General features: G+C 42.5%; 1 protein-coding gene across 8 annotated transcripts in view; it reads right to left on the bottom strand.

The window, feature by feature from the left end:
- The window catches only part of NCKAP5 (NCK associated protein 5), a 962,935-nt gene that overhangs the window by 53,595 nt on the left and 891,982 nt on the right, over positions 1-17,358 (bottom strand). For all 8 annotated transcript variants that reach the window (XM_019522509.1, XM_019522508.1, XM_019522512.1 and 5 more), the window contains 3 exons: positions 9,518-9,832; positions 6,822-6,958; positions 2,147-2,279 (listed from right to left, as the gene is read on the bottom strand). In XM_019522509.1, coding sequence (XP_019378054.1) covers positions 2,147-2,279; positions 6,822-6,958; positions 9,518-9,832 — 585 coding nt within the window. The remainder of the gene's footprint in view (positions 1-2,146; positions 2,280-6,821; positions 6,959-9,517; positions 9,833-17,358) is intronic.

Raw genomic sequence — 17,358 nt, 5'->3', positions numbered from 1 at the left:
GGGAGAAAGGGTGCTGAGGGTTGGAAATAAGGGGCATCTCTGGCTCCCTGCCTCCTCCTTGGCCCCCACCTGAGCTGAGGCAGGGCTCTGCCCTGGGGAGCTGTGATGCCCCCTGCCACCTTGGTGCATTCCCTGGGTGGTTGATCTCACTGACCACCACTAAAGCCAACTCTGCCTGCAGGTCATGCTAGCAGGGCTGGCAGTGACAGGGGGGTGTGGGTCATGCTGGCAGGGCTGTGGGGGCTGTGGCTTGGGAGTGAGGGACACCAACGTATCAGGGCTACTCGGCACCACAAAGCAGGGGGTGGGGGGAGAGACAGCCGCAGGTGGATCCGCATCCTGGTGAGCAAAGGGGGCAGAGGCAACTCTGATTTTCCATGTTACAAAAAACCAAAATCAAATTATAATGACTGAGGCACTGGTAGGCTTCCAAATTGCTTTAAAATTGTAAATATATCACTACAACATTGTGCTCAACTGATACCTATCTATGTAGTGGTGTTTCATTTTAATCACGGGAAAATGCAGATTAGGGGGTTTTAAATCAGAGAATTTGGGAGTTGATTTCCATCAGAGAATTTTGGATTTTTAACAGAGAAAACCAGGACCCCTGAATAACATCCTTTAAAAAGTATGAGGGATAAAGAAAGAATGGTAATTGTCTGATATCACCTGTTTAATAAAATAAAACAGGGTTTTCACATAAGGATATTGATGATAGAAAAATGTCAGGCAAGCTTATTTGCTTCAGTTACTCACCTGCAGCATTGGACATATAACCAAAGATTAACCCACAATTATAGGAGTGTGACCTAAATATATAAGTGATCTTAACCTCCCACTCTGCCACAATCTCTTTGCAGAAAAACCTCCAAATGGATTATCTTTAAAAGTGCCAAACGCTGAGTTTAGTTCTTGGCAGACACTAAATGGCACCTGTGTATCTAACTCAAGTCTTGAGCTGCCTGTGGCATTTTAAATGCATATATCATTGCAGTATCTACTGTAGGTGATAGTTTCAGCTGGGTCAAGTTCAGTCCTGCGTAAAAGGTCAACACAAAACCTATGCATCACTGAAGTCTCAATTAAGTTCTCAGGGCTTAAGTGGGGCTTCAGTGGTGCAGAAACTTTGCACTGGACCTATGCACCCCCTTGCACTTCTCCCTGGCAAGAAAGCCAAGGACTGAATGGGCCCTCATCGCACTCTTAACAAATGCAGGGAATACTCTCCATAAGAGAAACTAAAGTATGCTGTAGGGTAACTTGTACTAATAATGCTCATGGTTTTCTTATTTTGGGGCATTTATACACATACTTTTTTCCCATTATAGAACAGAGATCTGCCGATTAATTGAGTCTGCTCCGCACACCAGCTGAAGTGAACTGCTCTGTGCTGTGTGCAGTTGGAAAAGTGGTGAAATGTGCATCAGCACACAGAAAATGGCAGTGGTGCGCTTTTGAACTAAAGCACCTCTGAGGTTCGCCGCTTATACAACTGCAAGTGTCACAGCACCGGGCACTTTTCATAATGCCTGGTGTTGCGGTGCTTACACGTGTAAAAATGCTGTTGGTGCTTAAGTAAGGACCGCAGCCTCTAAGCCTGACAGCCCACTACAATAAATAAATAACCCCAAGAAATTCACTTTTGAGCTTTTTATTGGATTGCTATTCCCAGTGAATTCCAGCAACTGAGTACTGTCCTCAGACAGTGGCAATATTTAATGAGAAGGCTGACAGGCTTAACTATACCAGCATAACCAGTACTTCTGTAACAGGGAGGTTTGCAAACTATGGCCTTGATCACCGGTTTATTTTAACATACCAAAGAATTAAAAAAAAGTTCTTTATAGTCACTTCTTTATTGCTGCAATAATGCAACTGAAGACTTTTAGTTGCACCATAGGGATATATGAATAAAGCCTTAGACTTAGGTAGGCTTCTGATGAGAAAAAAAGGTGCAAGAAAGGAAGAGAAAAAAAATGATGTTCATATACAATAAAAAGTACATAATGGAAAATTAGATCTGAAGAAAGATGTGGAGTTAAAAAGTGAAAACAAGATATATACAGCACAAAGGAAGACACAATCAGCTGCAGTCAAGATGGGGATGAGAACTATAAATTCCCATGTACAAATTTTCAATTACCTTGTTTGTTGTTCTTTGTTAACTCTACTAACTTTTCCTCTTCAGTTCCAAACTCATTTGTTTCATACTCTGTCTCTGTCTCAGTGTCACTGTTGCTGCTGGCAGAGTATGTGCACACTCGCAGCGTTCTGTCCTGTACAAATAATAGCATTACAATTAATCAGGTAGCTCATGCTCATCCCAATAATCAAGTATGTTGATAGGAAAGAGAACTTTTTGCACTCATCACCTGGTGCACGCAGATAGTTCAATTGGAAAAAAGAAAGCTGATTTACTAATTTAACTGCATCAACTTATCATGGAGCAAGGAATCAAACTCCTTACAACATAGGAGATAACCAGTATTACTGTCCTGCTAAGTCCCTGCTGATACATAGCCAATTCTGTGATTGTCTTTCCCTCTGTAAAACTGCTCCAAGGCTATGAACTTTCTTCAGATTATTTATTTATGTGTCCTCATAGTAAATAGTAGCCATCAAGTATAATTTTAAAAGCTCTCAAAAAATTTCTAAGATAGCAAGTCGATAACATGCAGGGGTTTCACAAAGTGTGTGATGAGATACTTCAGTGCAAAGAGGTTACAGATAATGATTTAGCATGACCAGCCTAAAACATGCTTGATTTTTGTACTTCTGCCGAAAACAGCCATCAGAAAGTCCTTTCCCCTTTCCTGCCCCTGGCATTTGGAAGGGCCATAGAGGAAAGAATAAACTCCACACACAGGCAGTGGAAAGGGGAGGCTAACGGGCTTAGCCTTCCACAAATGCAGGGCAGCGGTAGGGATGCAAGGCAGCCTGGCTGTGGGCTTCTGGCAGCTGCAGCAGGGGTGGGGAGGGAATGGGTCTGGGTCTGGGGTGGGCACTACACAGCTGCTGGGGCGTGGGACTGAGTTGTGAGCAGCTCATCAGGGGGGAGTGGCTTAGGTTGCTACACACACCCCAGGAAGCATGGGGGGTGGTTGCCTAGGATCTGCTTAGGGCAGGGTGGGCTTCAGCTGCGGGCTGGGGCGGGGTTGTGCCAGGCTCTTCCTGGCAGGGAGGAACTGGGTTGGGCTATACTCGGGTAGCGTGGTGGCGGCACTGGAGCAGGGCTATGGAGGGGTGGGGGCCGCAGCCACCCCAAAATTTGCTGTAACCCCCACTCCCAGCACTGCTCCTGCCGCCTGTCCTGAGCACAGCCCGGTCCAGCTCCCCCCTGCCTGGAAAAGCCTGGCCCTGTCCTGGCCCCTGCCTGCCCTGCCCCACATAGACCCGGGGCCACATGCCCCCCCATGCCTCCTGGGGTGTACGCAGTGGCTCCTGCCTGCAGCTGCACCCCACTCTGCCCCGTGGCTCCTGCCTGCAGCTGCACCCCACTCTGCCCCATGTAGACTTGGAGGCACATGTTCCCCACACCTCCCAGGGTGTGCGCAGTGGTGGGAGCCGCCCCCCCCATGCTGGCCACCACCCAGATGATCTGTCTGTTGCCCCACCCCGGCTGTGTGGGGTGAGGCCTCGATCTGCCCTCCCTGGCCCTTTCCCCACAGACATACCTTCTTGGGGAGGGTGTGCACATGTGTGCATGCAGTCACCCCTCCTCCCCCACTTTTTTTCTCCCTATGACTCCACAATTGGCTACCTGTCTTTTGGCTCTACAAGTCAAGTTTCTCATGCAGAACCTAATGGGTCCCTCTGGAAGTAAAAAAAAAAAAAAAAAAAAAAAAAAAAAAAAAAAAGGAATGAAAAATGAAAAGGGCTGGAGATGCCATGGCAATGGCAGCAGCTCAGTAGGTGAAACCCAGGAACTAGAAAGGAGGAAGCCACATCTGATATTTCTGCTTGGAGATCTGATTATCTGTCAAAAAATTGGATTCACAAGTACAATAATCACCTGAACTCAAACCCCATTTCCCCAGCACTTTTAAACCTATTAGAAAAAAAAAACACTTTACAGTAGCTCTGAATCTCCCCATGCAGCACTGAGAAATTCAAAATAGCAGCTACTCATCTGATAAGAAACATACTCTACTGACAAAAGCATCAGAGGGAGAGTCAGGAGCTCTGGACTCCAATCAAGGTCTGTAGCTGCCTTGCCAATGTGACACAAAGCAAGTCGCTTAACCCTTCTGGGTCTATGTAGGAGTTTGAGCTGATTTAACAGAAAAAAGTGCTTCAGTAAACCCCTGTTCCCTCCCACCACCCCACAAAAAACTCCAGACTCCACCATATGGAAACAGAAGTAAGCATAAATTACAGCATGGTATGAAGAATATAAACAACGTGAGGGTTGCTGACCAGCTCTGGAGCAGAATTGCCTAATTATTCCCTTTCTTCAGGGAGGATTTTTTTTTACTTATTAACCATGACCACCGCCACCCTCTCTGTGTGTCCAACGAGCCGTGGTGATGTGATTTTTCTAGGGAAGAGGAGCCTGGTAGCCATCAAAGGTAGTTTTTCCATAGGTGCATGTGTATGCTAAGGTATTCAGAGTTGTGCAGCTTTGCCCATTTGCTCTTTTTTGTAGTTTTCAGGGAAGGACTGAAAGACAGATCACTGCAGGGACTCATCAAAAGAAAAGGCAGAAAAAAAAAGAAGAGTTTTTCCCTTTCACCTTAATTTCATATCACATCTATGCCAAACACTCACTTCACATAAATAAGCAGAGCTAGACCTGGGAAAAAACCAGGCCTAACTCTCCAAAGGAAAACAAAGAGAGCCAGACTCTTAGGTGAGGGACAGACATTACACATAAACTATTTAACTGATCAGAAATTGGTTTAAACCTGTAACAGAACAGATGTTCAGTGCACATAAACTAGTCTGAAAATGGCTGAAACCAGTTTGAGATCAACCTGGTTGAATGTAATATCAGACTTAACTGATTTGGGTCAAACTGGCTTATGCAATGTCCATCCCAGGCCCCTTGCTGGTTTAAGTTAAACCAGACACCCCCAGCATCCCGGCATGCTCTCTGGGCTGGGTGGGGCTTTCTGCTCCACAGCAGAGCTGGCCCCTCCCTTCTGCTCTCTGGCTGGAGATCTGGCAGAGACTGCAGGCATCTGCCTGGCTTCCCCCTGCTCCCCTTCCCTCACCACTCCCTGCTAAGCAGGGATTCCCCCTTCCCCTCTGCCTTAGACAGGGGAGTTTAATACACCTCCTTGCTCCTGCTTTGCCTGAGATGCTGCCTGGGCTGGTGTCTGGCCATGCCCCCTCCCCCCCAGGGGACAAACCTGGCAGGGGCTGCTTCTCCCTTCCCCTCCAGGCACACAGGGTGGGGGTTTAAACCCTTCCCCAGTCACCCTGAGCAGCCTGCCAGGGCCTGGCCACACCCCTGCAGGTCAGCTTCCCTCTAGCCTTGCGGCTAGTGTGGAAGGGAAAGGAGGGCATGCTCTAGTGTCCCTGGCTTCTGACCTGAGCCACTGCAGATATGTGCATGCATTTCTGGAATCAAAAATGAATGTCTATTCACTTGCAGATCAGTTCAATCTATGCAGGTTAGATTAACCTGTGCAGATTAGAGATTGAATCAATCTCTGCAGGTTAGAGATTGAATCAGTTCGGGCTTTGGCTTTCTGAATGTCTGTTCCTAGCCTTAAAGAAACAGTGTACCTTGTTATGGCATCTTGACCTGTACAAAATGCCTGGGGATAATATTCAATAATGAATGTTTGTTAAGCATGACATAAAATACCTACCATAGCTTTGTGGACTGTAGAATTAACAATAAAAATGAAGTCCTCTGATGAAATGTGCTAAATACCATATATATTCATATACCACCCATGCCTTCTCCCCTATCAGCCCTCCAAAATTCAGCTTCATGTCTTAATTGGGAAAACTCATTTTTCTTAACTGGATTAGAAAATGGGAAGAATAGATGTATGCAGACACTGTGTTCTAACACTGACAAAATGCCTGCCATTTCTCCGTGGTCCTAGCAAGCAGAAACCCTGTAATCCAGTGTTAACCCTCTTATAGCTGCTAAGGAATTTGTAGTAGCTATACTGTATCTTGTGCTGTAAGCAGCAATTGTGTTAGCTCACATGAAATGAACTCTATATGCAGTCAGTAGGATCTTGATGAGGACTGCTGTTTGGGTTGATTATTATTATTTACTGGAACTTATAATAAGACTCATTCACTGAAAGAAGTAACAGTCTTGCTACTGCCCTTGCAAGAGTCTCAGACCTAGCCTTGTTGATGTCCAGCCACATCAGGAAATTCTGTTGCCTCACTTAGGACCCCTGTACACGTTACAGGTATTGTACAAGTAACTGATTAAATGTGCAATTACCCTGAGACCAGCTATATGTGTATAATACATATCACACAACAAAAAGTTAGACCTCAAAAAGGTGTCAAGCTTTAATTTGCATGTATAGCAGGGTCTTTAGACTGTCTCCTGGGATGCCCCACTTCCTGGACACTATCCAAGAAGACTTAATCTATGTCACATAGTACGTCATGACTCTGAAAAAATCTTTTTTTCTTTATTCTGCCATCCAAAAACAAGGTACATGTCTTATGGGGGAACATGGTATGAGAGAATATGTGGTAAATATTACCATTATTATTAGATTGTCAGCTGTTCACTGTATTAAAAACTGTTAGCAATTTTTGACTGTACAGTTAAATGCTGTGTTTAGACTATAGTGTATCCCATGAAATGCTACTAGAGCATTCATTTAAATGTATACCTTTGATTTAGTAGCTTTCTTGCTGGTCCAGTCTGGAAGAATCTTCTTGGTTTCCACTGGTTTTTCGGTCTGCTCTAATGATGCTGAAGATACAGAACTCTGTTCTTGTCCATCTTGCTTTGTTAAGTTAATCATTCCTGATTTTAAAAAGAGACAATTTAAATTCCAGATCTAGCTGTCATTGCATTAACAGTAACGATTGTTTTTGTGCAAGTGTGATTCTGTGTCCAAATTGGGGCCAGATTCTGATACTTTTATGTCAGTCAAATATACTTTCACCTCTGTAGGACAACTTGTATAATACAGAAGAGTTTATTGTGAGTAAGGTGGATGAGTCTACTCTAATTTCCCAAGAGCAAGAGAAGAGGAGAAAGATGTAGTTTAAATCCCCTCTTTGAGTCTTAAAATATAAATGCTTTTCAAATGAGAAACAAAATGCAATACCTGTTTCCTAGATAACATTGCAGGATCTGTTCTGTTTGTATTCTGACAGAGAGGAATAAAGCAAACTCGTGTTTTGAAACAAAAATAAAAAGACCTGATACTTTCCTAGGAGAAATTTTCTAAATCAACTAGTCTTTTTATTTACTAAGTGAATACGACATACAACGAAAATGTCAGAAAATAAACAGCGCATTGTGGTACAAAATAAGAGCTGTGATTTTGGAGAGGAAGTGAGAGGAAGAAGGGTCAGATGAAAATATTCCAGGGAAGAATGAGTTGACCTCACCATCTGATGTATACTGGGTGTTTTTTTTTTTACATCTCTTCATGACATTTTAATTAAGATACAAACCTTAAAAGGCTGGCACTGTGAATATTAGCATTAAGATCAGAACAATCTTACTGCTACCAACTTCTTACGAAGCAATTCAATGCTTGCAGTTTCTATTCAATTTGTTATAATGACAGTGTTTAATCATGGAGTCTACTCCATAGCACTCTGCTGAATTGAGGTCACACATGTGACTATTCAAGCATGTAGCATATAATCTATAACTAAGATTTCTCTTCTGACTCTCTCTCAGCTGTGCCATTAATTAACGGTACATTTATTTAAAAAATAATATGTATTAAAAATATCTTTTATTTAGGTTTGATGCAAAATGACCAGGGAATTTGAAATGAAGCCTATGATGTGTGTTTGCATTCTATTATACCACTGCATTTCAGGATTGGGAATATTCCTAAATCAACTAAATTCCAAGATGTTTAATTTGAATGGCTCTTTTGTAAATTTGCATGAATGTATAATAGGAGCTTTTTCACATTTAGGTTCAATTTAAACATCAGTTCATTAGTGGAACACACGCTTGGTGTCCTTACATAAAGCTGAATCTGTTGTGTAGCCTCACATCTTCAGCGGACCGAATTTCTTTGTCAGTGTGGTATAGATCAAAAGTCAAATACATTAGGATCAGCTCATAGTTGCAACAAACATTTTACTCTAACAAACCGCTAAAAAAATTATCTAAAAGCTAATCCATGCATTGTGTGTGCGCGTGTGTGTGCATGTGTGTGTGTGTGTACGCATGTGCTTACTGGTATTTTTTTAAATGGAAACTTTTTGAAGCTGATACTTCCTCTGAGTTTATATTCATTTTTGAAGAACATAACCCCCCAATCTTGAAATGAACATGATACAAAGAAATACATAATACTGTACTGGACAATGAACTTCTGTTCCTTTACCAGTGAAAACAACTGTGCTATTTACAATATTTTCCATATTGAGTAAGAAAAGCATTCAGTTTTAAATATAACTGCTCTTGAGGGATAAACATCAATTTTCTTAGTCGTGTATTTTTCAGTAATAGTTCTTTAAACACACATACACACTGTTTGCTACACTAAGTTATGTGCACATGTAAAGCTATGTGTGTGTATATGCATGTGAGAGGCACACATTTTTTTGGAGTGATATCTTTTATTGGGCCAATTATATAGCTGGGCCAATAAAAGATATCACCTAAGAAATCTTTTCCTCACATAATTTCTGAACCATCACAGCTGCAACCTCATGCTTACACTATATGCATATGTGCACTGTAGTAGAACCTTTACATGCCTCTTATTCCTTTGTTGACTATTGTTTTATATGTTAATAGTTTATGCACATTCAGCTGCTACATTAAAATGCATGTTTTATGTTACTGTAAATCCATATGTTTGTACAACACAGCGACTTATCACAAGACTTAATGTTTATGGTTATCGCCAACCATTCATTGATACCAAATTTATGCACAGAGTTCAAATTGCAATGTAGTCCAAGTTCAATTTTGAAAGCAAGTCTTTTTTTGTCATTTCACATTTTAATATCACAACATGACCCTTCTTTATTCCCGGCAGCAAATGTAGAGATTTTTCCTGAAAGCTGATGAATATCCACCACTCTTTTTCAAGCCGACTGTCAGGCCTGCCCTACGTTTTTACTCAAATATTGTTTCTTGGGAAGGGATTTAATATTTTATACATTTTTTTTTCTCTCTCAGATAAGATAAGCATTATGCATAACAAATTTTCCATGCGGCTCAGGTCACCAACTTGTTAATCTTATATATTCACATAAGGAATCTTTTCAGCTACCTGCTTAATATTTCCTGTTATCTAATGTCATTATTACAGGACTTCTGCTAATCGAAACAGATGTTAGGACATAAAGAATCTAATTTCCAATGTAATTGGCATTTTACCTGAGGAGGCTGGTTTTGGAAGGCGACTTTGAAAAGGTCGTATATTTTTGGCTGTCATGGTAGGATCAGATGTTGAATGACTAATTATGCTTTCGACAGATCCCTGGCTCTTAGGCGTGGAAGGCACTTCTCGCTCAAGAGTTTTGGCTTTCACTGAAGGAGCTGAAGGAAGGACTTCCTCAGGAGATGTGAAGACTTCAGTTTCTAAGGTCAATTCTTGCTTAGAAACGTGTCGTGCCGTTGACCGGTTCCCTGAGTCTGGGAGAGGGAAGGTCCCAATCCCACTGTCCAAAGTTCTCATCTGGCAGCAAGACTCTAAGGTACAGAAAAGTGATGTGATGGGGCTGGAGCTAAAGGATTTGCTAGCATTTAAAACCAGCGAAAGGAATGATTGGGAGGGGGGAGGCATCTTGAAGGAAGGTTTTTAAAGAAGAAAAATATTTCTCATTTAGCTAGCACAGTGTTAATTGTAAATGTAATTGTAACTTCTAGTGCTGTGGCATGAAACATCTATTTAATTAAACACAGCCAAACATCACATTGAGATATAATTAAAAGTACTATCAAACAATAAACAAGTGCCAAAACATTCAAAGTGGCAAGACTTAGATTCCTGTCATCCTGGTGTTTAAAAAGATCATGTATTAGAAATTAATTGTTGCTCTTGAGGGTTGCTATGAAACTCTCTGAGTGGCACATTATAAAGGGCTGGACAGAATTCAGAGAAAAATAGTCATGAAATTAAGAGCAGACATAAGAAACAGTAAAAGAACAAAAGATAAAGCTTTCCCTCCCAGCCACTATCCAAACCATTGCTCTAATGTATGTAGGAGGGGCAGGGTGTGGTGAAATAACTCTCCCAAAAGGCAACCATCTCTTTTGGCAGGTGATCAGAATCTCGCCTTCACCCACACCTGCCGGAGCAATGGCAGCGTGGCTCATATCCCTGCTCAGTTCATCTCAACTAGGGAATACAGTGCCGTGTAGATACCTGAATTAGCCCAGGTACTGGAATAACATAACCACGACAGTGCAACGCTGCGCCCAGGGTCATTTGCCCTGCTGTGAAGGCTCTGCATCTGCCATGAACTGAAGATGGTTGCAACTGTGGATGCTCTGATTGAGGATGGTATTTGAGAGTACAATCCTATCCTTCACTGTCTATTCATACACACACATCCCTTTGCCTTGTACAGTAGAAACACAGCTAGGTTTCCCAAACAACACTGAAAGTGTTATGATGGTAATCTGCATATCTTTCAATGATATAAACACCAAGGAGGAAACTTTAGTACTAATGGCTTGAAACTGAGTATAATTTAGGTTAAATATCTGGAAACATCTCTTGACAATGAGATCTATCAGGCTGTGACAGAGACTCCCAGGGGAAGTAGTCAAAGTCCCATTGCTTGGGCAATTTAAAACTAGACTGGATAAAGAATTTGAGAATATACTGTAGAGAACAATTGTATCCTGGCAGGAGATGCACAATATGACCCAATAGATCTTTTCCATCTCTATTTTCTATGCCTCTATGTATTGATCTCTTTATGATATCCCCATTCGTTATTTAACTCTGTTATAGTTAGCCGTGCTCTGGCAAGTCATTTGCTGTTATTTTTCCTCTGCAGCATTTCTAATACTCTCCTTGAGGTTTGAACATATTTCTCTCTTACAGATTTTGCTTTTGCCTTCTGATGTAATGAAATTAACACAACTGTTTTTATTTGACATATTCATCTTAATGGACCAAATTTGATAAGGATCCAAGGACTTATACACACACACTCAAAATTAAGTTGCTCTTTATGTGTTCAGTTTTTTTGTAAAGGAACTAAAACATTTATCCATCCAGCTACTGTACTTAAATGGCTCCTATTACCAGAGGATTTGAGCCCTTCATAGTCTGTAATGTATTTACCCGCATGACACTCCTGTGTAGTAGGGAAGAATCACTATCCCCATTTTACAAGGGAGAATTGAGGCACAGTGAGAGAATAAGGCTATCTCTGTATAGTAAACTTGCCATACTTCAGATTGGCACCTTTAAAAAAACTGCTGTGTGCCAAAAGGTTTGCTTCCTAAATTGGAAACTGTGTATCCATGTAATTGCCAGAGATGTGTGACAGTGCCAATTAGCCCATCCTTTTTGCTAATAAAGAATAAACCTTTCCTTCTGCTAAAGTACTGCATGGACACAGCTACACTGCTCCCGGTTTATGAAGTAGTCTGCCCAGAGCAGTGCAGACTACCCGGAACATGATAAGGTATATCTGTGGCATTCAAGTTATATACTATTGTAAGTTATATACAGCTGCCTAGATATATCTTCCATGACTTGCCAAAGGCCATATACAGTGTGTGGCAAAATAGGGAAAAAAATTCAGGTCACTAGTCTTAGGTGAGCAAGTTAACCACTGAACTATCCTCTCTGCATTTTCCTCTTTTTCATGCCACAATAAAATAATTCCTGAGAATTCTTTGGACTTTTCCTAGGAAATATTAGATTAATGTAAAGGAAGGTCAAATCCTATAGTTCATTCCTTGCCTTATGCTCTCTGCTGCCAGGGGTAAGAAATTGCATGGGTCAGGGGTTTTCAACCTTTTTGAATCACTGTATGCCCTGGTGGCTGGACGCGGAGCAGTGTGTCCCCGGCTGCCAAGCAGAGGGTGGCATGCAGCCGGACATCAACTGGGGGGTGGGGATGGCGCATGGCTGGATGCAAAGCAGCAGCAGCCACCGCGTGCGAGCTTCCCCCGCCCCCACCCCGCATCTGGCCAGGTGGGCAGTGCCTGCGTGGCAGTGTGGGATAGTGCGTGGCAGCACTCTGTCCCCACGCACCTGCATGTACCCCCTACGGCCTTTTTAAATACCCCTGGGGGTACACGTATCCACAGTTGACAACCCCTGGAATAGGTCATAAGTAGACAGTTTACTGTCAACATTTACCAGCAAAAGGAAATAATGGCACAAGAAGAGATTTCTCTTAATTTCTTTGGGCTGGAAAAGTGGTGATGGTTAAGTGGGGTTATAGTCTGTAGAAGTATAAGTCTGGTGGCAAATCTAGGTTTTTAGCAGTACAGGGAATAATATGGGAATAACAAAAAGAAGAGAAAACTTCAGAATCAAACTATGGCAGGATGATGAGTGTACCAGCCACTTCAGGAGGACAAGCAGCCTGCAAAGCGGCCAACAGATGGCAAATGGGGCTAATGAGAGCCTCACCTGATTAGGAGAAGGCTGGGATTAGACAGGATATAAGACCAGACCCTGAGTGGAATAGGCAGTAAGATCCTGGAGGCTACCGTGGGAACATCTCTTAAGCAGGATGGGTGCAACCCTGGAATGCCAACTTGGAGAGTAGTCAGCAGCAGTCTGGAGGGGTTGGAAAAGGTCCCTAAGGGCCCAGGAGGGTGTGCAGGAATCGAGAAAAAGGGCAGGGCCCAGCAGAAAGTGCAGGAGCCCAAGAGTATGGGACCAGAGGAGGTCCAGAAGCCAGAGACAGGCTATTTGGAGGGAACATCAGTGAGTAATGACACCTGCAAGGCATGAGGAGTAGTGTAGGGGTGGAAAAAAATATGCAATTAGCCTATAAGGCAATGACCACAGACACCTGGTGATCATTAGAATGAGAGCAGATTGGGAAGTCCTCCCGTATACACATTAAGGTGTGGCAAGCGAATGAAGGGGTGTCTGACCACAGAGACCAGAGTGAGTAAGGGCTGAAGGGACCCCCAGGAGCTTCACAGCAAGCCCTGGAGGGTACCCTACTACACAAACATTTTAAACAAACCTCCCTTATGTTATTATAAGGCCTGCTCCTACAACCTAATCTAAAATTCATTTGGAATTTTGCAAATTAAGGGCTTGCAATCTGACGCACACAATTTGCAATGTCTTTTTCCCTTTATAGCAGCACATTACCGTCAAGTTCTTTCACAGACAAATACCATTTCCTTCCTAATAGTAACACACACATGGAAATGATAACTAGTAGAAGCAAATCAAACAACACATGCTAATAATGCAAGAAAGAGACAGGGGCCTTTAAAAAGCAAATTGAAAATGCAAGACTATCAACAATCTTGGGAGAAATTTCTGGAAAGAACACATCTAGGGCCAGAGGCTCTCTCTCCTCCATTACTCACTTTATAAAACCTAGGAATGATCCATGAGAGATGCAGCTCATAATCAAGAGAAGTAAGTACACTAAGGGCAGTACTGATTGTTAAAAATGAGTCTTGAAAAATAGAAAATCTTTGGCCATTCCTACAATAATTGACTCAAAGTGACTGATCTCAGAGCTGACCAAAAATGCCTAAACTGATTAATTAAAAGAAAAAGAATGGATGCTTTTCACCAAGAATTGTTTTCTTGCATAGAGACTGTCTATGTAGCAGTCTTTGTGAAGGGAAATTCAGCTTATCAAACAACAGATTTTCCAAAGAGCTCAAGGGCAGATGTTTAAAGCTGAACACCCGCAACTGAGATGTAGTTTAAAAAAGTGCTCAGCACTCAGCAGCTTCTGTTATAACTTTTTATAACCAGATTTGCAAAACTGCTATGAACCCAAAGAGCTGAGGGTATGAACAAGGTACAGTGACTTAAATCAGGGCAAGAACTTACTGATGTTCCATAATAATGGTCCACATACCTTCCAGTACCTGGTAAGTGAAAGCTAAACCACAGCAACTTACCTTGTTTCACTGACTGGTAACTTACTGTGGGCCAGCCTTCACTTACCACAGGCTAAAAGAAGGTACATGGAAAGTTACCTCGGAGCAGCTTTTAACTTGCTTCTGTTAATTTGTCCATAGTTATTTTGAACATACTGGCCCTTGATCTAGGCAAAGGCCTTCACAATATTTTACACTGTGACAATTTTTCACTAATAATTAGTGTTGCCACATTACAGCCTAAAGCTCATTTTATTTAGTACAAATATTATTTAGATAAATTTCAAACACTTCACTGTATTGGCCTTTTAACGTCCTTCATGGAACAGCTGCAGGACCAAAGAGTATTTGTCAGGGATGGCTTCCAAAATAGACTGCTTAAGCCAAGATATAATCATCTCAGGTCCTCCCAGCCTTGCACTGGGGCTTCAGTAGGCCAATTCACATCAGTAAACGCTGCACAATGTAAATAAGGGTCCATAATTAAACTCTGAGAAGTTAAATTTTTGATGCTGCAACAGGAATAATCAATAGATGAAAAATGATTCAGCAGAACATTAATGTCCCTAAAGGAGTCATATCTGAACTTAATTGCTTTGGCTAGGGAATTTTTTTGAGCAAGCATGCCAAGTGCCTTGCTTGTTGTTTTTGTTCTGTTTTGGTTTTTTTATGCTTTTCCTCCAGGGAAGAGTGGAGTTAATGCATAGGTATTACTTGTAATAGCAGCCATTGATATTGTCTTACCATCTGCCATGCTACTGATGAAACAGTTCAGAATCAAAGCCCATAATACTGAAAGATTTCTACCTCTCCCCCAACCGTCCTAACTCCTGGCTATTAGTGGGGGTAGGAAGGGGGGGATCAGGAGTGGGTCCTAAAAAAAGTGTTTTGCAAGGGATATCAAGCTCATGCTTTGAATTTGCATCAATCTTTAGCTAGTAAGGACTATCCTGCATCTCTCTGCTGTGGGGGCTCTTCCATCTGCAGTGTTCCCAACTCTCATGACTTCTGGTGTTGTTCTTGAAGCCTACACTTCAGGAATGTGAAAAACTTAGCTCTTTCTTTTATCTATATGTATTTAAATAGATAGATAGATAGATAGATAGATAGATAGATAGATAGATAGATAGATAGATAGATAAAAGAAAGAGCTAAGGTTTTCACATTCCTGAAGTACAGACTTTCAGAACAAAGCCAAAAATCATGAGATTTGGTAATACTGCATCTGGTACTGCCCACTGCTGAAGACAGGATGCTGAACTCGGCAGACCTTACTCTGGCAAGTCCTGTGTTCCACTGGTATATCTCATATACTACTTAAAAACCAAGAGCAAGACCATGCATACCCCTAGGCTGGAAACCAGGGACACATAATTTTACCTTTGCATCCTGATATAGTCATGAGGCCCAACACAAGATATGTTAAAAAAATTGGACTTTTTTAAATACCAGCAGCACATTAATAAACCTATTCATACATTACATTGCTGGGTTGTATATATAAATATCTAATGTATATCATGTTACCTATATGAAGGCTTACATAAAACGTTTCACACATCTACTGTTTTCTTATTTCTCCTACAGATAGGAAAAGCAATTAAAAATGAAATGAAATGAAATTAACAACAATTGAATAGATTGCACCACTGCAATCAGAAATATAGGCCTGAGCTTCCTGTCCTTTTCAGGGTAAAACTCCACATGGATATAAATAGGGATTTGAGCACAGATGAGGATTCTTAAGCATGAAAAGAAAACTTGTCTGCAAAGAACCAGTCATTCAGAGCCATGCTTGGTCACCTTTACTTGTGTATTTAGTAGCATCTTAATCCCCAATGTCAGGTAATCTCCATAAACAATTTCAGCTTGCAAACTAGGTACTACCCATTATGAGTAACTTGGGTAAAATTAGGGCCTCTGTAACTTTAAAAGTCAGGCCTGGATTGAACCTCCATAAATGGATGTTCAACCTGGAGAGACCATATAAGTGTCTGAAATTGAGAAATTGCAATGGATATGCTAACACAGCCTTTAAATGCCATTTCTTGGATGCATTGCTTCAATAATTTATGAAAATATTCTTACTAAGGGGGATGTGTTGCAATACTTCTTTTTTAAACAAACCTTTAAAACAATTTCTCTTAAATAATAGGAGCGCTTTCCAAAACGTTCAATCAACCAAAGTGGTGGAGCAAAGATTTACATTCTACTCATAATTTTTTAATGTCACATATGAATAGAGTTCCTGATCAGCTGCTTGACCTATTCAGGAAGTATTCAATAATACAAACAGATCACTTATTCCTTTAAATAGAACTCTTATTCTGAGAGGGGGGGGGTGGGATCTCCCAGAATAAGACTTCTATTTAAAGGAATAAGTGATCTGGTTGTTTGTGTGTGTGTGTGGGTGCGTGGGTGTGTGTGTCTGTATAATATATATTCTAATATTATAAAAGCCTTAGTCTGTCTGTCTGTAATGCTTTATTAGTGCTCTGAATGGCTGTCTCAGCATCTACTCACAGTGCTCTAGACAGGCAGGACAGATGGCAGAATGCTGCCATGACACTGGGAACTGAGGGGCTGGAGCGGGGGGGGGGTGAGGCAGGCCAGCCCCCCATCCTTTCTTGGAAGCAAAGGGGAACAGTGGGAACCGGAGCCCTGCCATAGCACAGGGGCCAGAGTTAGCCTCACCCTCCCCGATCTGCTCCTTGGAGCCAGGAGCCGGAGCACCCCCTCTCATCCTGCAACAAGAGCCAGCAGGGAGGGGAGGTGGGGGGGAGGAGAAGGTAGGGGGCAGTTACCAGTAGCTGCAGCCACCACCCTGCGGCTGCCACCCCATGCCTGCAGGCATCACACCGGGTCTCTGCCCACAGCCGTCCTGCCAGGCCCAGGCCCACCACCGCCGCTGAGCCTACCGCCACCTTCAGGCCCAGGCCCACCACCACCGCTGCCAGGCCTGTATCCACTGCCACTGCTGGGTCTATGGCCAACACTGGGCCCAGGCCTGTGGCCACCACCGGCCTGGAGGCACAGGGCAGTAGTGGCATGGGTGTGGCAACGGCCACGGGGGCAGAGCAGGCCTTGACCCAAACCTGCGGGATGGGAGGGCACAGACCCAGGCCCATAGCGGTGGGTGGGAGGGGGCAGACACAGGCCTGGCT

This window comes from Gavialis gangeticus, unplaced genomic scaffold (assembly GCF_001723915.1).
Source record: "Gavialis gangeticus isolate Ggan-Ray unplaced genomic scaffold, GavGan_comp1, whole genome shotgun sequence".
In the NCBI taxonomy this organism is placed as follows: Eukaryota; Metazoa; Chordata; order Crocodylia; family Gavialidae; genus Gavialis; species Gavialis gangeticus.
Note: the sequence above shows the minus strand (reverse complement) of the source record. Positions and strands in the feature narration are given on the sequence as shown.